Raw genomic sequence first — 25480 nt, forward strand, 5'->3', positions numbered from 1 at the left:
CAATTCACAGACCAGTGAAAGAAAAAGAGGTCTGTTTTTACCTTCGCTGTGGGGGCTGCCGGCGCTGCCCCCGCCGGCAGCGTGGCTGAGGCCAGGTTCGTGCAAGGGCTGAGGGTTGTAGGGGTGAGGGATGGGATACTGGTAGGGGAAGGCCAGGGGCCACGGGGCCGCCCCAGGGTGAGGCAGAGGGGCCAAAGTGTCTTGATCAGATGCCCCACTAGAACCATCATGGTCATGCAGGGTGAGATTAGTCATGTCTGAGAAAGAGATGGAAGGATTGTTAAAATGGGGAAATAAAATTAACTCATAAATCAAATAAAATATTCAATGAAATAGTGGAAAATGGGGAACGAAAGGAAATAAAAAAACACACAAAACTCACTTCCACATAGGTCCCCAAAGATATAGTAGCACTGCTCAGAGAAGGTGATTTTGTTGACAGTGTGGCGAATGTAGCCAGCCTTCAGTAAGTTGCTAGCGTACTTGCGAGCTTCTCGTCGGTCAGTAAAACCTTCCACATGATGAAAAAGCCAGTCAACCACATCTGACCCTGGAAGGACACAGAGATACTCAGCTATGTATAACACATGGTTTAGTGCCATTATACAATGATAGTAAACACTAATAGACCTGATTATGAAGCTGTTGGCCTGGGGCCTGAATTTTGGCTGTACTAATCAAGCCTAAACTTAAAAAATAGACTTTTCAACAAACATTTACATTATGTTTTTAATAGGAATGTGATTGTGTTGTTACCGATAAAGGCATTTGGGATGGTGATCTTCAGCCACATCCGGTCTCGTACCTCCAGCCCAGACTCTGGGGATGCCATTGCTTTGGCAATAGTGGCCATGTCACTGTGAATGGAGAGATGAAACTCCTCGAACCCTGTAAAATTTAGAGAGCTGAATGCATTTTCATGGGCTTATTCTGGGAGGGACAAAACACTGAACAAAAAAAAAAATGGAGGATCAGGGTCTCTCAGCCCTTAGCAAAAGATTCAGGTAAAACGCAGCACTATGTTCAGTGAACCCTGTAGCTCACTGTAGCTCAGTGTGCTTGTAAAACACTACCAACTGTGTTATATTAGCTAACAGATGTCCACATTGGCAAGCACTATGCTGAGCCATTCTACATAATCTCAGTCTAACGATGGTAGACAACACTAAGACAGCTTGAGTGGACACAGTTTCTGCAATTTTCTACGACATCAAAAATGTTATTCCTGCTTTGTGTGGTGTTTAATTCTGCTGTTTCATCTGAGGGCCTTCTGGTATGATCAAAGATTTCAAGTCATATTTTGCCAGATCTTTAACATAACACTCAATTTTAGTTTCATATAAATATTTGACATAGCCTTCCCAAAGACATTTTGTTTGTACGGATTGTATCGTTATATATTTTTGCTCATTCTTGTGTTATAGTATGGAAACAGTAACTCATCAATTGTTAAGGGCATGGGTTTAAAAACAGGATTCGAAACAGACAGTAAGCAGTGTATTGGCAGCAAATGGCAGCTGGAGTATACGAACAGGAAGCGGGCATGGTGAAATGGGGTGGAGTGAGGAGGGGGGGGGGGGTAAACACTTACGCTCGGTCTCTGGAATGGAGCTGGTTATGGAGGAGCTGGTGGAGGTGATGGTGCTCATGGATGGGCTCATACCATACACAGGGTACGCCCCCGTCATTGCCGCCGTGTGGGACACCCATGCAGCTGGGTCTATTGGACGGATCGGCTCACCTGAACAAAGCATTGTCGGTGGGCTTTAGTTTACAAGTTTAGCAAGACAATTTAAGGCAAAAGTCAAGCCTATCCAGCAGGAAAAAATAAATTCATCACAATTTCAAGCACTGTTTTGTATAATGTACAAATGTTTCATCAATAAGTCTTCTAAGAGGTAAGTGACGCAGAAACAATGGTCTATTTTTTTTTAAGTGGATACCCCTCTAGTTGCTGCTCAGTTACGTAGTTTATCCCTTATGAGTCATGGCTTATTTTTTCCATTTTTGTTTACTTTGGATTTTGCCTTTATATGCTACATTAAACAAATGTTTACCATGCCCAAGTTTCATACCATCTTCCTTTCTCTCTCCATCCTCCTCTCTCTCTCTCTCTCCATTTTCCTTTCTCTCTCTCTCATCATCCTCCTTTCTCTCTCTCTCCATCCTCCTTTCTCTCCCTCTCTCTCTCCATCCTCCTCTCTCTCTCTCTCTCTCTCTCCATCCTCCCTCTCTCTCTCCAAAAATCTCAAAATGTATCCAAAACAGCAGAAACCTCTTTATATTTTCATGCACGTTAATATAGAGATCTTCTTCCAAGTCATTCATTCATTATCTGTAACCCTTATCCAGTTCAGGGTCGCGGTGGGTCCAGAGCCTACCTGGAATCATTGGGCGCAAGGCGGGAATACACCCTGGAGGGGGCGCCAGTCCTTCACAGGGCAACACACACACACTCACACCTACGGACACTTTGAGTCACCAATCCACCTACCAACGTGTGTTTTTGGACTGTGGGAGGAAACCGGAGCACCCAGAGGAAACCCACGCAAACACAGAGGGAACACAACACACTTCTCACAGACAGTCACCCGGAGGAAACCCACACAGACACAGGGAGAACACACCACACTCCTCACAGACAGTCACCCGGAGGAAACCCACGCAGACACAGGGAGAACACACCACACTCCTCACAGACAGTCACTTGGAGGAAACCCACGCGGACACAGGGAGAACACACCACACTCCTCACAGACAGTCACCTGGAGGAAACCCACGCAGACACAGAGAGAACACACCACACTCCTCACAGACAGTCACCCGGAGGAAACCCACGCAGACACAGGGAGAACACACCACACTCCTCACAGACAGTCACTTGGAGGAAACCCACGCGGACACAGGGAGAACACACCACACTCCTCACAGACAGTCACCTGGAGGAAACCCATGCGGACACAGGGAGAACACACCACACTCCTCACAGACAGTCCCCCGAAGGAAACCCACACAGACACAGGGAGAACACACCACACTCCTCACAGACAGTCAGTCAGTCCTCCAGGCTGTGTGATTGCGACACTACCTGCTGCACCCTCTTATTCCAAGTAATTTTGGAATAAATATATTGGTTCACAAATCGTGAAAAATGAGCAAAACACCTTTTTATTGGACAGCCTGGATATACCAATTACTTCACTGGTGTGAGGGGAGATTAAGTAAGATATATTCACCAAACTATTCCTTTAAGAGCAGAGGTATAACAAATTCAGTAACACTCACTCCTGGGCAGGGTGAAGCAGCCTCGGGGGTTTGGGTCCCAACACTTGGCCACAGTCAGCGTAATTGGGCTGTAAACACCACCCAAAACACACAAAACCATCCTATCATTCAGCATGTAGATTCAGTACTCAGACAGTAGTAAAAATGTTGGTAAATACAAGCATCTTAGTGTCTGTCTAGTTTAAGTGTCTCACCCAGGTTTGTGCACTATTTCCCTCAGCACTCTCACAGCATCATCATTGCTCATATTCTCAAAGTTAATGTCGTTCACCTACAACACAGTAAAAAAACATCAGAACATCAGAAACACAAATATCTTTAATCGTAAAAACTCTAGGAAACTGAAGTTAATGGAAGTTAATGGAGCAGGGTTTTTGTCCAATATTTATGGATTATTTACATCGGCCTATACGTCATGAAATTGGATTTAGAGCAGCTGGTGTTTTCATTGGTACTTTAATCATTTAAATGTTTTTTACACATAAATGCACTTATAAAACAGACAGTCCACATACTTGCAGCAGCATGTCTCCTGGTTCGATGCGTCCATCAGCCGCCACCGCTCCACCCTTCATAATGGAGCCGATATAGATCCCTCCATCTCCTCTTTCATTACTTTGTCCCACAATACTGATGCCCAGAAAATTATACTTTTCTGCAGGAGGGTGGGGTATTGGAAACAAAGCACATAATGTGGGGGTTGTCCAGAAACACAAGAGACAGACGGACAGGATATTAACAATCTGAAAAAGTGGACACGGTACCACAGCAATCACATGGTTTTCCCGCATATATTCTTCCTCAGTGTCCCAGTAAAAAAATAGTACCCCCTACAGCACTACTCAGGACCCAGTATATGTTTATATTACAGAGTGTCACATATAAAAAAAACCTAATATATTAATATAACCAGGAGCACGAGCAGTTTCCCAAGGCACTGAGACATCAGAAGTGTGGTACACATTTAAAAAAGCAGCAGACACAGGTACAGATGTACTCACCCATGTTTAATGTGACAGTGATGATGTTCAGAGACATGGTGGAGTCAGTTATACTGCTGAACGAGGACGACTGGAGGAGGACGTTATGAGAGAAGGATAGAGAGAGAGATAGAGAGAGAGAGCGAGAGATAAAAACAAAGAGAGGGATATAAGGGAGAGAAACAACAAAGAAGAGAAAAGAAAGGAGAGAAATGATGAGGACACACTTAAAGAGGCTGGTAGAACACTGGGAGCTCTCTGTGTGTGTTTGCATGCTTGCGTTAGGCTTACCCTCTCCATCCGTGGTGCTTTAGGTTTCCGGCGGCGGCGGCGATGGCGTCTCATCAGCCTGGAAGACGTGCTCTGCTCCGTGGAGCTGCTAAAGCTGTGGTGACATCACATCCATCATCATACACACTCCTGGCCTTAGTCTCACATACCTCCCCTCACTCTACAGAGTGCGTGTGTGTCTAGCGCACTACAAATCCAATATGGAGTACCTGGGATCCAGCCGGGACAATAAACACTATTTTGAGAAGGTTTTCATTATTTGTGTACGTGCTACACAATCCTCACTTTATATTGGTGACTCTGAAAAGTCACATGACGTTTCTGGGCCAATCCATATTGAGCGTTTATTAGGCAACAACAAAAGGAACGAAATCCTTTGTGCTAATTTTCCAGAGCATGTGATTTGAGTGCTTTAAGTGATCTGTAAAACTGGCTAAGGGTGAATATAGAGTAACTGTGTTTATGGCAGAATGAACTCATCTAATAAAAACAGCTGAAATAAAGAGTAATAAAGAACTTCATAAATTCACTGTAGATTTTAACAAACGTAATGAGTTTCTCTTGTTTAATCATATTTGTTTATTACTTCTATTACTACAGTTCAACTGTATTCTCTGTTGCTAAAGTGACTTGGGAAAGGTGACATACACCAAAACAAAACATATAAACATTTATTCTAGGGCATTCTCTGAATAATAATCAAATAACAGTTCCCACCCAACCCTCACACATTGACATATTTGCACAGTAATATAAAAACGTAAGACAACCACAGTACTATGATTGTTATTACTATCATTATTTCATTAGTAATAGCTCATCATGTTTAATAGAACCCAGAACCAGTCTCTCACCGGCTTGCAGAATCATCCTCCTCTGAGTCGAAGAAACTCGTGGTATCCAGTTCACTGCTCATTAACGTGGACGAACTCTCATAGCCTGCAATCTCGGGTCTGCGCTCTGGCCGAGAGTGACCGTTTAAACGGCCACCTACAGCATAAACACACACACAGAGAAATCAGAAAGGAAGGAAAGGAGTCAGGTAACAAAAGTGTAGTTCAAAGATAAACTGTAAAAAAAAAGATGGTATTAATATATTTACCTTGGTGCATGCACTTTCTGATTTCTTTTGTAATTTCTACATTTCAAAGCTATATTCTGGAGCATAAAAACTGCTTTGTGGTCACAGCAAACTACACGTGCACATTCAGTCTGATGAGCAAAAGTTTGACTAACTAAAAAGAAGTGAATGGAATGTGTACACTACAACATGGAAATCCAATCAGAGTGGAATTGGATTCAAAATCCGACAGTTGTAACCATCATCATCATCAGGGCCCGGAAATATTAGACAATTAGAGGCCACAGCACTCAAGGCTGACTATGAAAGTAGATGAGGGGGGTCTGGACATATAATCAGTCTCACTATGGTCATGGACGTCTTTTCTTCTTGGTCTTTCTCTGTCCCTCTCTCTGTCTCTCCGTACTGATGGCCCCACCTCTGGCTCTGTATCATTGTCCAGGTTGTCCTGACTGCCTGCTGCATTAGCACTGTAGAAGGAAAGAGGTTTAGAGAAACAGAGAAAATATGGCAACAGCTGTTTAAACAACCATACTGTCCTCAAACTATTGAAGTTGTGAATCATTCTCTGCAAAGCAGGGACAGTCACGTCGTAGTCTGAGTGTGTATACGTGTGTAGAGTCAAAGGACAGATCTGAATATGGTTGAGGGATGAAAATGCCCAGTGAAAATGTCTGTAGTATACTCTGGCCTTTATATTTGCAGATATTTAGACACAGATCAAGGTTCAGGTGGTAGATTTATGTGAAAATAACTATAACCAGGATGTATTCAGGGAGAAGAGTTGTTCCTTTATAGAAGAGTGGAGTTAAGCTGTGCAATAATAACCGGAAGCATCGAATTGTCTAAATCCATCACGTCAAACCTAAAATTTACTTAAATTTTACTTAAAAAGGGTACCACTAAATATGCACACGCACAAATACATTCACAAATAGACACACACACACAATCCAGCTCATGTAAAGGCCTCAGCCCTTTGAGTGGACCCCTGCCATCTAAATGTCAAGTGCTGTTATCGAACCGTCAGAATTTTTTAATGTCAGCCAAGTCTGAGAATGCCAGGAGCGACGTACAAGCTGCTGCTGCTGTGAGTGTTTGCGGATGTGTGTGTGTGTGTGTGTGTGTGTGTGTCTCTGGACCAGCTGTGTTCCGGGTTCTTCTGCCAGCAGAGGGCACTCATAAATTGCTGTATTTTTCCAAACTGCTCCCAGCCGCATTTTCACTGATTTAATAATTAAGCCACACACAGGGGGTTAGCAGAGCAGGAAACACACACACACATACACACACACACACACACACACAGACACACAGGAAACGCCAGCAGGACAAACAACCATACACACACACATATGTTCACACACAGATAAAGGCAGTGGGCAGCAGACCCACAGAGCTATGAGTAAATCTGAACCTGTGTGGATCCAGGTAGTAAAATTCCAAAACGAAATTCCTGTGGACAGCAGGGCAAGAGGGAGTTCTGTTACTACAACACGAATACAATTTATTAAAAAGAAAAAAAGACCCTCACTGGACAACAGCTGTCCTCATATTTAAATCTGTTAGGACAGTCATTTAAGACTGTGCTTATGTTCTGGCATTAACATATATTACACATATCAATTCCGGTCATTCATTCATTATCTGTAACCCTTATCCAGTTCAGGGTCGCGGTGGGTCCAGAGCCTACCTGGAATCATTGGGCGCAAGGCGGGAATACACCCTGGAGGGGGCGCCAGTCCTTCACAGGACAACACACACATTCACTCACACACACACACCTACGGACACTTTTTTTGAGTCGCCAATCCACCTACCAACGTGTGCTTTTGGACTGTGGGAGGAAACCCGCACCGACACGGGGAGAACACACCACACTCCTCACAGACAGTCACCCGGAGGAAACCCACGCAGACACAGGGGGAACACACCACACTCCTCACAGACAGTCACCCGGAGGAAACCCACGCAGACACAGGGAGAACACACCACACTCCTCACAGACAGTCACCCGGAGGAAACCCACGCAGACACAGGGGGAACACACCACACTCCTCACAGACAGTCACCCAGAGCGGAAATCGAACCCACAACCTCCAGGCCCCTGGAGCTATGTGACAGCGACACTAACCTGCTGCGCCACCGTGCCGCCTCAATGCAAAATATAAATTATTGATGCATTTTCAGATCTAAAAATCAATCTGATATATAGCTGCGTGTCTATTCTGCCACTATACTCTTAATACACCCTGTCTTAAGAACTTTGCTTGTCATTGTCTTGCCAAAACAAGGCTCTCATGCGAAAATGTGTTCAGCATTAATGGTGACTTCAGAGTGGCACAGTGGCGCAACAGTTTGTGGGTTCGAGCCTTGCTCTGGGTGACTGTCTGTAAGGAGGTTGGTGTGTTCTCCCCGTATCCACGTTGTATTTCCTTTGGGAAGTCCGGATTCTGGTGTCTCAAAAGTGTCGATGGGTGTGAGTGAATGTGTGAGTGTGCGTGTGTGGTGCCCTCTGAAAGACTGGCACCCGGGACACTTGAAAACTTCGCCACAGTCCATCTTAAATTTGCCTGGCCTCAGCATTTCTGGATCTTGTTTGTATGGTTTCTTTGTTGCAATGGAAGAGTTGTAACTGTTTCAAAGTGTTCCTGTGTGATTCAGTGATTTCTACTAGACAATCACAGCTGTTTTTAATGCAGTGCAACCTGAGGGTAAACCCATTCCCATCTGTACTTCTGAAACACTCTGGGAACACGTTTTCACATTTCCCAATTTGTATGTTACTTATCTCTGTTGTTCAATAACTTAAATAGTTTTCCACCGTTGATTTTATTAGCATTACACAAGTTTTCCAGGTATAATGATATACGGTTTTTATTTATATAAGATCTTTGCATTTAAACATGGAAATAAATAAAGCACTTATGAAACTGGGCAAATTAAAAGCGTATACAAGTTCAGAAAAGTAAAGTGAGGAAGAAAAAGCGGAACAACAATTATTTTATTGTGTATTGTTGACAGTGCTTTTTGTCTGATCTCATTAAGACATATGTTCAGTCTCTAAGGGCGATCTGATTAACTCATCAAAGGCTTCTGTTCTGCTGATACAGGGGTTGGACAATGAAACTGAAACCCCTGTCATTGTAGTGTGGGAGGTTTCATGGCTACATTGGAGCAGCCTGGTGGACAATCTTCATTAACTGCACACTGCACCAGTAAGACCATGTGCATCCAATGGTTCAAACATTGTGTCCTGAAGGCGGTGCCGTGTATCAGGACGACAATGCACCAATACACACAGCAAGACTGGTGAAAGACTGGTTTGATGAACATGAAAGTGAAGTTGAAAATCTCCCATGTCCTGCACAGTCACCAGATCTAAATATTATTGAGCCACTTTGGGGTGTTTTGGAGGAGCGAGTCAGGAAACGTTTTCCTCCACCAGCATCACGTAGAGACCTGGCCACTATCCTGCAAGAAGAATGGCTTCAAATCCCTCAGACCACTGTGCAGGACTTGTGTATGTCATTCCCAAGACGACCTGACGCTGTATCGGCCGCAAAAGGAGGCCCTACACCACACTAATAAATTACTGTGGTCTAAAACCAGGTGTTTCACTTTCATTGTCCAACCCCTGTATTTACACTGATCAGCCATAACATTATGACCACCTCCTTGTTTCTACAGTCACTGTCCAGACAGGAGCTAACAGAAAAGATAAAAAAGGAGGTGGTCATAATATATGGCTGACTGGTGTATACTGTAATCAGGACTATATTTGATTACAAAAAATAAATAAAGAAAAGCATTTTAGCTGTAGTTTTTAGACACCGTTCAATGGCATAACCACTCAACAGACATGGACACACACAGACAAACACACATAACAAAGCCTGTGGTTAACTGAGGCAGTTGTAGAGGAGTATTGATCCATATTGATGAAACTAAGTGTGGGTGATGAGCTCAGGGGTTAATCAGATTTACAGGTGACAGCTCTGAGGTTTATTGGGGAGTGACACTCACTTCAGTAAAAAGCACAAAGAGTGAAAAGCCAACTTCCATTAGAGTTATTGACCAAATCTTGGTCAGTTAAGAAGAGAAGGGTGTGATTAGTTCAGTTAGTGGACATCTGAGCCTTGGGGCAGAAGAGTATTAACTGTCTGTGTGTGTGTGTGTGTGTGTGCCTACCAATGTCAGACAGACTTGCGTTGACTTTCATGTCTGTAACCAAAATCTGTAAATCACCGCATGGCCATGTAGTGGAGTATGAGCCAAATATGAATATCGGACAATCAAGAAATGAAAAGTTTTGAATTAAAACTTTTCCAGTCTGCAGAAGACTTTTCGTCTGCAACATAGCAGCCCCCACACACACAACCAATCTAAAGACATCAAAAGAACCCTTTTAAGTAACACATGGCCCCAACACCCCCCTTCTCTCTTTTAACTAACAGGAACTGTCGAGATAACTAACTTAAAGAGACAGGAACCTCAAACAAAGAAGAGAGCTTTTACGGCCCGTTTTTATGACAATGACACCTAAATGTCTAATCCTTATCTTTCACGGAGATCAACAGATGTTCAAACCAAAGTGACCTCGAGTGAACTCCCGTGAACCAACAGCTGAAACACGGATTAACAACGACACCAAATGGACACTGGCGGAACTACACCTCGCCCGGAGTCGCCGCAAGACAATAGCGAAAATAGTCGTTCTCTGAGTTATTTGTGTATAAACGAACGTATGAATGTCACTTTCTGTACCCTCAGATGAATGCCTACCTTCTAATGAAATGATGTATAATGCCGATTGTTTCTATTACAAAGATCAGTTTTGTCTCTGAATGAGAGAAAATGGATTAATGTTTTATTTTTCAGCGTATCATCACGAATTGGACGTGAACAATGTACTCAAGATGGGACCTTATGTAAATGTCTGATATTAATAGTCCAATGTACTCATTGTTATAGGTTGATAACAGGTATAAGAATTTTGATACGAGAAACTCATATTCCTTATGTATGAATCACAGAGTCAAAACCCCCTCCTCCTACTCTCTCTCTCTCTCTCTCTCCCTCACGAGAGTCACGTGAGTCTGGACTCGCGTCCAATCAGAAAGAGGACGCCTCCCATTAGGGCGTGACCGCGCCAGCCTTGAAAAGGCCAAACAGCAAGACAGACAATGAGTTCGAAGTTTGAAGAGTCGCGAGGACTCTGCAGAAGTAACGGACCACGAAAGGAACTGGAAAATAGAGGACGCCGACAACAAACAAAGAAAAACCTCTCAGACTTCAGAAAAGCTTACGAGAGACGTCTCGAAATTAGCTAAGAGTATGAAGTTTTACTAATACGTCGAGTAATTTGAATATCTTTCTTTTCCTTTAATCTTGTTTATGTTTATTACCTATCGAAGTGTGATCTCACGAATGATCAAGGCGGGTGAAACTTATTTGTGGCCAAAGTAAGGTATCAACCGTTTGAGTAATCGATAACAGATATATTAACGTTATAAGCTGATTCCTGAAGACATCAATCCTGGAAAGCTGGACAACGAGACTAGCTAATACTCTGAAAAAGCCTCCCCACTACGGTGGAAAACCAGCCACGCCTGTGAAAAACCGAAGAAGGGAAATCTCGATCAACGCAGCTCAGCTCGGAATCGAGGGTCTTCAAATCGACTGTAAAGAGATCCTCCATAAGCGGGCCTGCTTCTCACCACGTGGGAACGACGAGAACACCCCGGGACACGGAGATTAAACAACAGGACGCGACGGCTCGGTGAAACGGCGAACGAGTAAGCTAGCGTATTTAACACCTTTTCAGTAGCTGATGTCCAAACAAACCCTCTTTATAATTTACCATTTATTAACCTTAGTTAGCAACAATTTAGTCACAAGTTAGAAGTGTCTAGCTCACCTTAAGGTCAAAATCAGTTCCCCCTGCCGGACACCGTGAGATTACAAGGTTGTGCTATGTTAACTAAATATCTTCTTTTTATTAATAAAACTCTCATTATTTGAAGTCACAGTGTTTGCAATTTATTCATTAGAATTTCTGAAAATCCTGAAGAACTCATTTAGCATGATTATTATTCATTCTCAAACTAATTATTAATGTTTTAATTGCTTAAACCAATTATAAATCTTAATTAATATCATTAAGTCAAATATCAGAGGTTGGAGGAGTTTGAATAAGGTCAAGGCTATAAAACAAATTATAAAATTATATATATATATGTATCGGGGTGTATGACCAACATCCACTACATATAAAATATATATATTTTATTGGCGCCCACGCGAGGCCGGAAAAAGGCTTTTAATGAACAAACTGCAAAACACTGAATATCAGCTTGGGTTTATGAAATACTTTCCGCTGTTTGTGTTGCTGAATAACGATTGAGATTCAAAGCTTGATGTGGGTAATTTCGTGTTGTGTTTGTTACTGCTGAAAAACTGTTCTGTGATATATACCGGTTAGAAAATAAGCTTGGTTGTTTTTGAAAGAGCGCGGCTCTGCGCCATTTCGCATGCATTAAATTGAGGCCTGGGCACGTCTGAACTGCGCGAAATTCCGCTGTGAGACTTTGCCGTCGGATTCGACCTCCCGCCGCGAAATCCCGGCGAAGAGAGACCACCGAACCGAATACCCCCGTTCGTTTTAAACTGGGTCGCTACCAGCGTTAATAACGAGATCGCGCGCTAGGCGATTGGGAGGTTATTAAACAGCCGAAAATACGGCTTGTATGAAGAGCAGTCTGCTCTCGTCAGCTGTTCCAGTTAAACTGAAATCATATTCAGAAAGGAACGAACCCCTTTGAAGGGGCGGAGCTGAAACTAAGGAGGGAAATTCAAAACGCCCCCAAAACAGAGGAAGACAAATTCCCTCTTGTGGTATAAGTGCGTAATTGCAGGGAAAAATACTTCATAACTAGCGTCTATTGAAGCGTGTCCTCCCTTGCTCCTCCTTGTGGTCAAGTGGTGCTACCCTTGACGTTTGATTCCCGTACACCCTCTAGTGGTTGGGAGGTTGTCCGCCGAGACAACATAAGTGTTTAGCAGCCCTCTGGTGTTTAAAAGTTGTCATTACAGATGAAATTCTTTTAAAATACCTTAGTGTAAAATCTCTGTTCCCCTTTTAAAATTTTAAATTTTATTTTTTTGATAGAGTATCTGAGCGTTTAAAATCTTTATTCCATTTTAGATTTTAATCTGATAACACCCTCTAGTGTTGAAACTTCCCGCTACAGTGGAAATTCCCATTTGTGTTAGTGTATCTGCTGGTACCGTGTCTATTGGGACTCTCACCAGCGCCGACTGGTGTCCATTGCTGCTATTGCATTGTAACTTGCTTGTCGCCCTCTGGTGTCCTAGTCTGGTATTACAATTTAAGTTCAACTTAAATACTGAAGCTCGCTGTTGCCATTCAGACTTACCTTCAGTACCCTCTGGTGGAGAAAACTTACTATCGCAATTGAAATTGTCGACCAGTTCACACTGATAAGACCTGGTATCACAGCTCTAGTGGCTGTCTCTAAACTCTGCACATCTGAATAATTACAAGTAAAGGCTTGGAAGCATAATAAGTTGATACAACTACAGCAGACAGCGTGCAATAATTAGAGATTGACACTTTAACTTGATACCAGATCACAAACGCAGTTAAAAGAGAGAGTCTTTTAATCTTGCTATTCTTAATAATTCTTTCATTTGGAAAATTCTTTTACTTTCATAATTCCTTAATTGGAAATTATATGTAGTAATAAATTTCACTTAATTTAAAATTCTTTAATCCAAATTTTTCGACAATTCTTTAATTCAAAATTTTAATAATTTTAATTATTGAAAATTTTTTCGTTAATTTTTTCTCTCTTCTTGTATTCACTTGCGCATAGCAACTTTCACTCCACCCTCTCATACTAACAGACTTCCCTTAGAGATTCACAAGTGAACTCTAACACCATACATACTAGCAGTTACTCTTAGAGCACTCGGTACAGGTGAATTTAGTTCAGATTTAGTTAGAAAAGGGATTAACGGAATTAATCCTAACTAAATAGAAGTAAGTTACACCTCGCAGTTAAAACACAGCTAACATGGCCGAAGGGACTTTTTCTTCGGAAGTATATGTAGAAGGTTTGTGGGATGAGGCATTCTCTGTTCTGACCAGCATCACCAGCGATGTGATGCCTGGACTCGCAGAAACCGTGCAGAAAACCTCACAGGCCCATCGTGACCACATGGTGGCTAAGTGGGTAGAGAACCACTTAACCGACATCCTCAAGGGCAAGCCCCTAACTGAGGCATTAGGTCAGATAGCCCTCCTCGCTGTAGTACAGCTCAGAGCCAGCGAACGTGAGCTTGAGGTATCAAGGCGACAGCAGGCAAAGGTAGAAGCAGAGCTAAGTCGACTTCAAAGCGAAATAGCTGAAGGGAACACGCTGCCCCAGGTCACACCCGATGTGCCACCTAGTGCCGCTATAGGAAGACAGGACCAGCAGGAAGATAGTGAGGATCAGGAACCAGACTCAGGGACCGTAACCTTTAGAGCTGCTGCAGCACCTCCTCTGGTATCAACGGGTATTTCCCCCTCCCCTGTGTCTCCTGTCAGTCGTCCCTTACAACGCCCTGCTAGACCCAGAGCACTGCAACCCAGTGTCTGGTCCCCTCAACCTTTACCCTCTCATGGTCCCTCATACAAGGACCTAGATAAAATCGCGCGTAATATAACCCGCTTTGATCCCAAACCTGACGGTTCTAATGATATCTTTTCCTACCTAAAAGATATTGACTTCTACCTCCAAAGGTTCCCCGGGATCACCATAGATGACAGACTATATGTGATTAAACTGACCTCCAACCGAGACGTCAGTAACTTCATTGAACGTCAGCCAGACTATGTAAAAGCGCGATATGATGTGCTGTGCCAAGCATTGGAGGAAGAATTCTCCAATCACCTGTCACAGACCGGACTGGCCGCTGCTTTGAACATAAAACAGCAACGCCAGGAATCCCCTCAGCAATATTATAATCGACTCAGACAGGCGTACTTCGGACCTAGAAATGACTCCGGAATGGAGGAAGAGTTAAATTTCAAATCACTATTTATCCAAAACCTCCATCCCCACACCAGTCATCAGTTGGGAGTCTCAGCTTGCCCTCGCACCCTGTCTAGCAGGCAGCTGCGTGATTTAGCACTCAGAGGTTTCCTCAAAACCCAACAAATTCCCAACAGGCGGTCCGAAACACCCCAAGTCTTCAATGTCGACTCCAGTTCCCCACATTTAGAGTTAGAAGGTGCCACCCAGGCCGATCCACAAAGATCCGCCCTGGACCCTTCCTCCACTCCGTGGACCAGTGAGGGCCCGAAACCTCATCCGCCCTCACACCAATACAAGCGCTACCCTCCTCGCAGGCCAGACAGAAATCACGACAAAGATTTCTGGAACCCTCGGGACAGGGCTGGGTATGGTCGTGACTATCACCCTATAGAAAACCGCGGTGCGGGCCGTGGAAAACCATCACATCCCCATAAGGGATATGAGCGAACAGCTCCGAACCAGCTTTCTAATTCCTATAGAGAAAAGAAAGAGAAATACTGGTATCAAAATAAAGAAAATCACACTAAAGACAAGCTTAAAGGCACGGAACCCAGCTCTAAGGAGTTAGAGGACATCCGCCGAATGCTTGCAATGATTTGCAAAGAGAAAAAGAAAAAACCTGACGTTCTTTCTATCACCTCTTCGCGGTCTAACCCAAAGCCATCCTCTAACACCCCAAAGATGTTAGAGAGTTATGTAGGAGAAGTGACAAGCGAAGCTCCGTCTTCTAGCGCACCGCGCAATCTCCTAGTGACCCAAACAAACACTGAAAACCCGATGATACAGGGGGGTGACTTGCAACCACCCTCCAGTGCTGTTTTGGTTGTTCAGTTAGACGGTAAAGAAGGTTTAACGCCAAATGACCCCTCAGTCATTGAAGGCGACACACCCGTCCGACAATTCATGGGACACCTAACGGAAAAAGGGGTTGCACGCAAATTCTACTTGTCCACCATTGTGGAAAGAAGGCTAGTACATGAGGCCCTATTGGACACTGCATCAGATGTCACGCTCATGTCTTCCGCCTTATTCCACCAGGTTCGAGCCATTGCGCGGCGTGAAAATCGCGAGATACAGCTCCAAAACTGCCCTCTTAAAATTCAGCCGTATTCACATGCAGGCCTCACTATCCAGTCTATGGCACTAATACACTTAGCCATTGGACCAATGACCTTAGTGCATCCAGTCCATGTGTCTCCTCTCGAAACAATTCCCTTCCTCATCGGCAAAGATCTCCTTAATCGCTTCGAACCACTGATTGACTTCAAAAGGTCAAAGATCTGGGCACAAGTGCGTGAGCCGTTACCCATCTGCACCCCATACCACCGGGAAGCTCAGTGTTGCCGCCTCGAAATCCGGCCTGAATCAATAGGAGATCCACCCAGTCAGATCCCTCACTTCGAGGAAGAGGAAACTGAGCCCATGGCAGCCACACCAGAGACAGCAGTCTCTCCCTGGCCCCCTAGTGCCATGTTAGAACAACGGAACACATTCCTGTGCACTTTCACACAGCCGTCCACAACAGACGCTCCAGGCCTTCCCATCGTGAATGGTCTCACAATGCAGGACTATCGTGTAGACAATGCAGTTCTGGCTCTATGGGCCGACCAGTCCGCCATAAGCCAAACCCTCTTTAACACTCTGCGCCTCACTCAACCAAATATTCCTTTGGTGAGCAGTCCTTGTCGCTTTCCTCTTAACCTGGCATCAAAAGCAATGTCACCCACTGATGGAATTTGCGCTTTAACCGTCCAGTGGAACAAAAGGGTAATCACCCATTATTTCTTAGTCGTCCCTAACTTGCCGCACGACGTTTACATTGGTAGTGACTTCTTGGTGCGCCTCGACGTCCACGTAGACACCCTCAATAGTGTACTGTGGTCTTTGACTGATGTTTCAACGGAAACCTGGTCCTCCGATCTCAGCAACCTAGGCTCAGGACAAACTATTCCCGAGGTATGTCAGGTCACTAACCAAGGTTCACTTGTGGTACCTGCGAACGCAGCAAATGTACCCATCCGCTTAGTCATGCGACCTGGCCAACACTTAAGCCACGCGCATGCACTTTTCCAACCGTCACCTCAGTTCTTCGAACTAGGCCTCACCCTCGAAGCCACACCTTTGGTGGAGACGCGAGCAAGATCCACCTATCTATTCGTACGGAACGAAACCACTCAACCCTTGACGATCCCTCACTCATCTCCTCTGGGTTGGTTAGTCAGTACGAAATTCCATGACTTCGAGTTGCGAATTCCGATCATAGGACCAATGCCTGAATCCCTGCTTCTTGATCATGCAGAATCAAAGGTGTTCTACACTCATCCGACACGAGCTGTTGCTCTCTTCTCAGCTCTGGACATGAGTAATGATGCCATTTGCAGGATAGATCTCGCTGACGACAATCAAATGACGATCACGGTCCTTTCCATAGATTCATCCCCGGAATCCTCCCGGGAACCATCTCTTCTTCCCGAAGCGGGAGAAAACACTTCAAATCCGCGTACTTCGAAAGAACTATCTGACTCCGAATTTCGTATCCAAGTCGAACAAGTTCTAAAGGAGGCCGACGCCCTCCAAAGCAAAGAAGAACGTGAGAAACTCTGTGAAGTGCTCCTTAAATATCAAAAATCTTTTTCCAAAGATTCAACGGACTGTGGTCTCACTGACATTCATTCAGTACGTATTCCCACTCGTCCGGGAGCACCACCCACGTTTGTCCGCCAATACAAAATTCCGTTGGCATCCTATGAACCGGTACAAGAAATCATTAATGACTTGCTGGAAAAGGGCATAATTCGACCCTGTAACAGCACGTACTCGGCACCATTATGGCCCGTCATAAAACCAAATGGTAAATGGCGCTTAACCATCGACTATCGGAAACTAAATCAACAGGTTCCCTTGTCTCGATGGCCGATGACACAATTGGAGCAAGAGCTTCCCTCGGTCCGAAACGCTAAATACTTTTCCACCATCGATGTAGCCTCTGGCTTCTGGACCATCCCGGTGCAAGCAGAAGACCAACACAAGCTCGCTTTCACTTTCGCAAACCGACAGTACACATTCACTAGGTGCCCTTTTGGATATGCCAACTCACCCGCGGAGTTTAATATTTTCTTAAACAAAGCATGCCCTGATGCCCGCGAGCGAGGCACCCTCATATATGTGGACGACATACTCATGCGTAACCACTCCCTACAAGCACACATTGACGAGATTGATCATGTTCTTGACCAGCTTACAACAGCAGGTGCGAAAATATCACTCTCCAAATGTCAGTGGTGCAGAACAAAAGTGAATTACGTCGGTCTGCTCGTAAGCACTGATGGTGTTGAACCACAAGTGAGTCGAGTGCAAGGGGTAACAAACCTCGCAGCACCCACCAACCTTAAGGAACTCCGCAGTTTCTTAGGAGTATGCAACTACTCACGACAATTCATAGAGAACTATGCGGACCTAGCTCGTCCACTTTATGACCTCCTGAAAAAGGACACTCCGTTCACCTGGGGCGAAGCCCAGGAACACGCCATGCAGGCACTAAAATCGAAACTGTGCACGGCCCCATGCCTTGCCTATCCTGACAGTAGCAAAGAATTCTACCTAGAAGTAGGGTTCTCGAACCACTGTCTCAGCTCCGGTCTGTATCAATTACACGATAGAGACAAACGTGTCATAGCCTATGCTAGTAAAACTATGCTGGCTGCCGAAAACAAATACAGTGACTGCGAAAAAGCACTACTAGCAACAGTGTGGGCAGTCAAACATTTCTCCAACTACCTAGGTGGTCAGAAGGTGATTGTTGAAACTCATCATCAACCAGTCACTTTCCTAAACAGCCAACGAATTCGAGAGGGTGTAGTAACTAACGCTCGAGTAGCGTCATGGCTAATGGCTCTCCAAAGCTTTGACTTAGAGGTGCGTTACGCGCAAAACTACAAGAGCCCCCTAGGCACAGGCCTTGCTTCCTGCAGGCGATGCGAAGGAAACATTCCTTCCCAAGTGCCACAAACTCCAGAAACCCTCTTACCCACCGTGGCTAACCACCACTATTTTGATCCTAACACATGCAAAGACCTTGTCACTGCATATGTAGATGGTTGTTCGTTCCGCCAAGAACACACCCTGATGGCAGGGGTGGGTATTATCGGAATAAACGGATGGCCTCACGAACCCCTAAGTTTCAAATTGGGTGCTCAGTCCTCCCAATATGCTGAAATAGCAGGAATTCTTATCACAATCCAGTCTGCAGTCCAGAAAAGCATAAAAACGTTGGTGATCTGCACAGACTCCAACTACGCGCGCCTAAGCTTCACATGCCACTTGAGACTGTGGAAAACCAACAACTACACCACGTCAAACAAAAAGCCAGTTAAACACAAAGAGCTTTTCGCGGCATGCGAACACTTGGTAGACACACATGACCTGCAGATCTACTGGAAGAAAGTGAAGGGTCACTCCCGAGTCCCGGGAGATGACAAAGAATTCAATGATCAAGCAGATAGCTTAGCCAAGCAAGGGGCCCGCGAAGGCACATCGTGGACATTCGATCCCTCCCTTTTTCCAAACCCACCCGACATCGAAGTCCTAGCTGTCACACGGTCTCGAACTATAACAAAGGCTTCGCCTGACAATGCCAAAACTACCATTGTCTCTATTAACCCTGCTTTTTCGGACGCTGACTTAGTTACTCTCCAAGCTCGAGACCCATCCATTTCTAAAATGCTTAGCCATGTCTCTGACCCTTCTACTAATCCCATCGCAGCACAAGATCTTGACACCATACCAGGCCTTAAAGACCTATACGGCGCCAAAGCGTCCCTCCAAGTCGTCAAAGGCTTGCTAGTTCATGCCACTGACTCGCACACTTCACCTACGTTCGTGGTTCCTCAGTGCCACAGGGGGGTGATGCTGATGCACGCCCATGACTCCCCATCTGCGGGACACAAAGGGGTCAAAGCAACACACCATGCGCTCAAGCAGGTGGCATATTGGCCCCACATGGTAAAAGATGTGGCTGACTACATTAAAGGCTGTCTGGTATGTTGCCAATTTCAACCCTCGAATCCTCTTCATAGAGCCCCCTTGCAAAAGAAAGGAGTATCCTTCCCTTGGTCAAACCTCCAGATAGACTGGGTTGGACCACTCACTCGAACAGTAAGAGGTAACAAGTACTTCCTCACAGTCACGTGTGCATTCACTAAATGGGTAGAATGCCTCCCCGCACCGAATGACACAGCACTAACCACTGCATACTTACTGATGAACCATGTCTTCTCACGGTTTGGCCTACCCAGCCGTGTCGACTCTGACAGAGGGACACATTTCACAGCTGAGGTCATGCAGCAGCTCTGGCAACTCTTAGGAGTAAAAGCCAGCCTTCACATTAGCTACCATCCTCAAAGCTCAGGTCAGGTAGAGCGAGCCAACCGAACTGTTGTTAGCATACTGAAAAAGTACGTAGCAGCAAACCAACGAGACTGGGATGTCAAACTCCCCCTCGTACTGATGGCCATACGGGCGACCCCACACGACGCGGTCGGGGTCTCACCCTTTGAGTTGATGACAGGGAGACAAATGACTCTGCCTCTACATCTGTTATATCAGCCAGGTGAAGCTAGCATAGCCGTAGCCTACACCACTCATCAGTATATGGAGGACCTGCAGAAACACCTCAAAGCTACTTTCGCCTTTGCCCAGCAGAAACTGGAAAGAAGTGCAGAAGGTCGCAAAGCGTACTATGATCACAAAGCATCCCACGATGAACTCCAAATAGGGGACAAAGTATGGTACTACATCTTTATCCAACCTGTTGGAAGGTCGCGAAAAACAGGGGGGAATTTGGCCCGCAAATTCCTACCCCGATGGTCCGGTCCCTACAAGATAACAGACAAACTGTCCCCCGTTGTTTACAGGATCAAAATAAACAAAGCTCGGGGCAGTACCGAATTCAAATGGGTCCACCGCAACCAAATCCGACCACACACAACCCCCATGGGACTTGTAGGGGATACTAACGCTTGTGTTAGATCATAAACGGCAGAACCAAAGGCAGGGAGGGTGTTAGTTAACAAACAACTATAACCTTCTACTCACACCTTAGTTCTCCTATCCCTTTTCCCTTTTTCTCTCACTCTTTAACAGGCAACGAGCTTCTAACCAGACTGAGGACACTCAGGGTGCAAGACCCTAGTCCCTCATCGTCAATTATTATAGAGTGCTTACCCTAGGAAAATTTTATCAAAAGGGGGGTACCGTGAAAAATTTTATAATTTGTCTAAACGACTCGCCATAAATACCCTAAATCTAACCATGAGCATCTCTTCCGGTAGGATGGCCCCGCTGCTCATTCTCCTGATCGTCGGCTCCCTAGGAACCGCCGTGCTCCCTGAAGTGATTGAACCAGGTCCTGACTCAGGAATAATACTGAAAGACCAGCCGGGACTGCTAATCACTAATTGCCGCCTCCATACCCAGAGAGTATTTGTACGGTTGAATCCCGCCGAAGCGTGTAGCAAAAACCTACCGATAACCACGCTGCAGACTGGCCGGAATGGAGTTAGATGGACTGAGGAAGCTATCAGCCATGCTGAAGCCGACGTAACTCACATGCTCCGCCAGTTACAAAAGTTTACCGTAACGCAATCAGAACTAAATGGTTTTAATAAACGACCTAAACGCTTCATAGGCGGATTGTTAATGGCAGCTGCAACTGTGGGATCACTACTGAGTCTCGGAACGTCCGCCGTCAATGCCGTCAATGTAGCCACTGTTAAACGTCAAGTAGGGGAATTGCAAGCGGAAATTCCGAACATTAAAACCCAATTAGACAAACAGCAGCAGCACCTGCAAACCATTGGGCAAACCCTACGTGGCACCGTCGTAGTGCTCAACGCTCACAGTGTCGCTTTGAACAAAACGCTCCAGACGGTTAACTCCATGCTTTCAGTAGTACAACTTGACCTTGCCCACATCCAGCTTGTGAATATGTTATTGTCTGATATGCTACAAGAAATCAGCTCCTCTGTAGATAGCCTAGCCATGGGGAGAATCCCTCCTTACCTGGTGCCCCTATCCTTAGTACAGGAGATTTTATCCACAGCAACTCGAGAAGTAGTTACTGATCTCCAGGCCCACCTAGCCTATACCTTAGGTAGCGCCATCCCAATTTATGTTAATCCTCAAGACCGAGAATTAGCATTCATTATTAACCTTCCCATAATGGCGCCTGAAAACATATACCGTTTGAAAGATGTTGTCAACGTTGGTTTCTGGCAAGATTCTGCCTACGTTCGTGTGAAAACAACATCTCTTGTAGCATACCAAGACGATAACCCTGACCTATATCTGGTACCCAATTTGCTTATGTGCACACTCACTAAAGACATTCACTACTTGTGCCCTAGCAAACCTTTCATTCGTGACAGCGCAAATGGGATCTGTGGCCTTAAGCCTATGATGAGTAATACTCAATGCCCGGTAGTCGTCACGCCCCGACGTTTGGTAACCAGTACTCAAGCTGAAATTGTTGGAAATCGTTGGTTGGTTAACACCCCCTTTAGAGAGGCCCTACTAACCTATGATCAACATGACACCTCAGAAAGGGTACTCCTTCCTAGCCAAACCTTCTGGGTAGACGTCCCCGTAAACGCAATCTTACATGTAGGAGACCTGGCCCTGTATCACCTAAACCCTGACCAATATGAGAGCGACGTAGAAATCTCAGAGTTCTTCTCCAAACACACCATCGAGCTAGATACTAAAACACTAACTCGCCTAGAATATGAGGGAACCCAAGTCATTGACCTAACCCCCATAGATAACACTCTTAGAGAACTATCGTCTCAACCCCTATGGCCAGTTCAGCCTGTCACCTATGCATGGTCCACCCCGGACACCTTACTAGTTACCCTGGTAGGATTAGGATATCTTTTGACCTTTGGTATAGCTTGGTTCTATTTCAAACGCACTCGAGCCCTCCAGAGCAGGTTAGAAACTTGGTCTAATAAAATGGTCAAATTCGTTAGATATAAGAGAGCCCAGAGAGGTGAACCCCCAAGTTTTAGATATGAAGCCGAAGGCCATGTCGAAGAATCAGCTCTCGAGGTTGCGTTTGAACAAGACCTGCCCCTAAATAATTAGGATCCCTTCAACATGCAAACATACACATTCCATATACACCCATACACTAATAGGAATACATCAGCTCTGGAAATGTGTTTGAATATGCTTGCTGACCTCACCTTCCTCCACAGCAAAAGTTCTTTTCAGCTCCATGATCCCTGACGAACCATAAAACTGAAAAGAAAGGGGGGAATGTAGTGGAGTATGAGCCAAATATGAATATCGGACAATCAAGAAATGAAAAGTTTTGAATTAAAACTTTTCCAGTCTGCAGAAGACTTTTCGTCTGCAACATAGCAGCCCCCACACACACAACCAATCTAAAGACATCAAAAGAACCCTTTTAAGTAACACATGGCCCCAACACCCCCCTTCTCTCTTTTAACTAACAGGAACTGTCGAGATAACTAACTTAAAGAGACAGGAACCTCAAACAAAGAAGAGAGCTTTTACGGCCCGTTTTTATGACAATGACACCTAAATGTCTAATCCTTATCTTTCACGGAGATCAACAGATGTTCAAACCAAAGTGACCTCGAGTGAACTCCCGTGAACCAACAGCTGAAACACGGATTAACAACGACACCAAATGGACACTGGCGGAACTACACCTCGCCCGGAGTCGCCGCAAGACAATAGCGAAAATAGTCGTTCTCTGAGTTATTTGTGTATAAACGAACGTATGAATGTCACTTTCTGTACCCTCAGATGAATGCCTACCTTCTAATGAAATGATGTATAATGCCGATTGTTTCTATTACAAAGATCAGTTTTGTCTCTGAATGAGAGAAAATGGATTAATGTTTTATTTTTCAGCGTATCATCACGAATTGGACGTGAACAATGTACTCAAGATGGGACCTTATGTAAATGTCTGATATTAATAGTCCAATGTACTCATTGTTATAGGTTGATAACAGGTATAAGAATTTTGATACGAGAAACTCATATTCCTTATGTATGAATCACAGAGTCAAAACCCCCTCCTCCTACTCTCTCTCTCTCTCTCTCTCCCTCACGAGAGTCACGTGAGTCTGGACTCGCGTCCAATCAGAAAGAGGACGCCTCCCATTAGGGCGTGACCGCGCCAGCCTTGAAAAGGCCAAACAGCAAGACAGACAATGAGTTCGAAGTTTGAAGAGTCGCGAGGACTCTGCAGAAGTAACGGACCACGAAAGGAACTGGAAAATAGAGGACGCCGACAACAAACAAAGAAAAACCTCTCAGACTTCAGAAAAGCTTACGAGAGACGTCTCGAAATTAGCTAAGAGTATGAAGTTTTACTAATACGTCGAGTAATTTGAATATCTTTCTTTTCCTTTAATCTTGTTTATGTTTATTACCTATCGAAGTGTGATCTCACGAATGATCAAGGCGGGTGAAACTTATTTGTGGCCAAAGTAAGGTATCAACCGTTTGAGTAATCGATAACAGATATATTAACGTTATAAGCTGATTCCTGAAGACATCAATCCTGGAAAGCTGGACAACGAGACTAGCTAATACTCTGAAAAAGCCTCCCCACTACGGTGGAAAACCAGCCACGCCTGTGAAAAACCGAAGAAGGGAAATCTCGATCAACGCAGCTCAGCTCGGAATCGAGGGTCTTCAAATCGACTGTAAAGAGATCCTCCATAAGCGGGCCTGCTTCTCACCACGTGGGAACGACGAGAACACCCCGGGACACGGAGATTAAACAACAGGACGCGACGGCTCGGTGAAACGGCGAACGAGTAAGCTAGCGTATTTAACACCTTTTCAGTAGCTGATGTCCAAACAAACCCTCTTTATAATTTACCATTTATTAACCTTAGTTAGCAACAATTTAGTCACAAGTTAGAAGTGTCTAGCTCACCTTAAGGTCAAAATCAGTTCCCCCTGCCGGACACCGTGAGATTACAAGGTTGTGCTATGTTAACTAAATATCTTCTTTTTATTAATAAAACTCTCATTATTTGAAGTCACAGTGTTTGCAATTTATTCATTAGAATTTCTGAAAATCCTGAAGAACTCATTTAGCATGATTATTATTCATTCTCAAACTAATTATTAATGTTTTAATTGCTTAAACCAATTATAAATCTTAATTAATATCATTAAGTCAAATATCAGAGGTTGGAGGAGTTTGAATAAGGTCAAGGCTATAAAACAAATTATAAAATTATATATATATGTATCGGGGTGTATGACCAACATCCACTACAGCCATTAATGCTGAGTTTGGCCTTAAACACCTTTGATTTCCCTGCAACAACTCACTGGAACGATGGTGGTCTTGAGTCCCCAATGCCTCCAGTTCGCTCTAATGGAGGAGGAAGCTCTGCCTGACTTTCAGCACCACAGCCTGAGCCTCCATCAGAACCATGGGAGCCATCCGCTGACACCAGCTGGAGAGAAAGAGAAATAATGAGTTCATGGACCGACGTTGGTCGATTAGTTCTGAGTAACAAATGCCACACCAACTCAAAGGTATTGGATGGAACTACATCTCTCCAGAGAACACTGCTCTCACCACATTTCATTGTTAGGAAGCTCTACGTAATCTTTCACATTTCATGATGCTTTTCTATGGAAAATGTACAAACAGTGGGTTGCTAAATTTCCTATAAATTTCATAA

The 25480-nt window shown here is 44.6% G+C and overlaps 2 protein-coding genes across 2 annotated transcripts in view; both read right to left on the reverse strand.

Moving 5' to 3' along the window:
• LOC136709771 (segment polarity protein dishevelled homolog DVL-3) overlaps positions 1–25480 on the reverse strand; it is a 58406-nt gene that overhangs the window by 2789 nt on the left and 30137 nt on the right. Inside the window, exons 3-14 of the mRNA XM_066685263.1 lie at positions 25122–25249; positions 5983–6107; positions 5411–5546; positions 4557–4650; positions 4287–4356; positions 3801–3940; positions 3480–3556; positions 3286–3353; positions 1592–1741; positions 757–888; positions 383–550; positions 42–257 (exon numbers count right to left, since the gene is read on the reverse strand). Coding sequence (XP_066541360.1) covers positions 42–257; positions 383–550; positions 757–888; positions 1592–1741; positions 3286–3353; positions 3480–3556; positions 3801–3940; positions 4287–4356; positions 4557–4650; positions 5411–5546; positions 5983–6107; positions 25122–25249 — 1504 coding nt within the window. The remainder of the gene's footprint in view (positions 1–41; positions 258–382; positions 551–756; positions 889–1591; positions 1742–3285; positions 3354–3479; positions 3557–3800; positions 3941–4286; positions 4357–4556; positions 4651–5410; positions 5547–5982; positions 6108–25121; positions 25250–25480) is intronic.
• Positions 25228–25480, reverse strand: part of rnpepl1 (arginyl aminopeptidase like 1) — a 47703-nt gene continuing 47450 nt past the window's right edge. The window contains exon 13 of the transcript XR_010804529.1: positions 25228–25249. The gene's annotated coding sequence lies outside the window, so the exon portion shown is untranslated. The remainder of the gene's footprint in view (positions 25250–25480) is intronic.

This window comes from Hoplias malabaricus, chromosome 11, assembly GCF_029633855.1.
Source record: "Hoplias malabaricus isolate fHopMal1 chromosome 11, fHopMal1.hap1, whole genome shotgun sequence".
In the NCBI taxonomy this organism is placed as follows: Eukaryota; Metazoa; Chordata; class Actinopteri; order Characiformes; family Erythrinidae; genus Hoplias; species Hoplias malabaricus.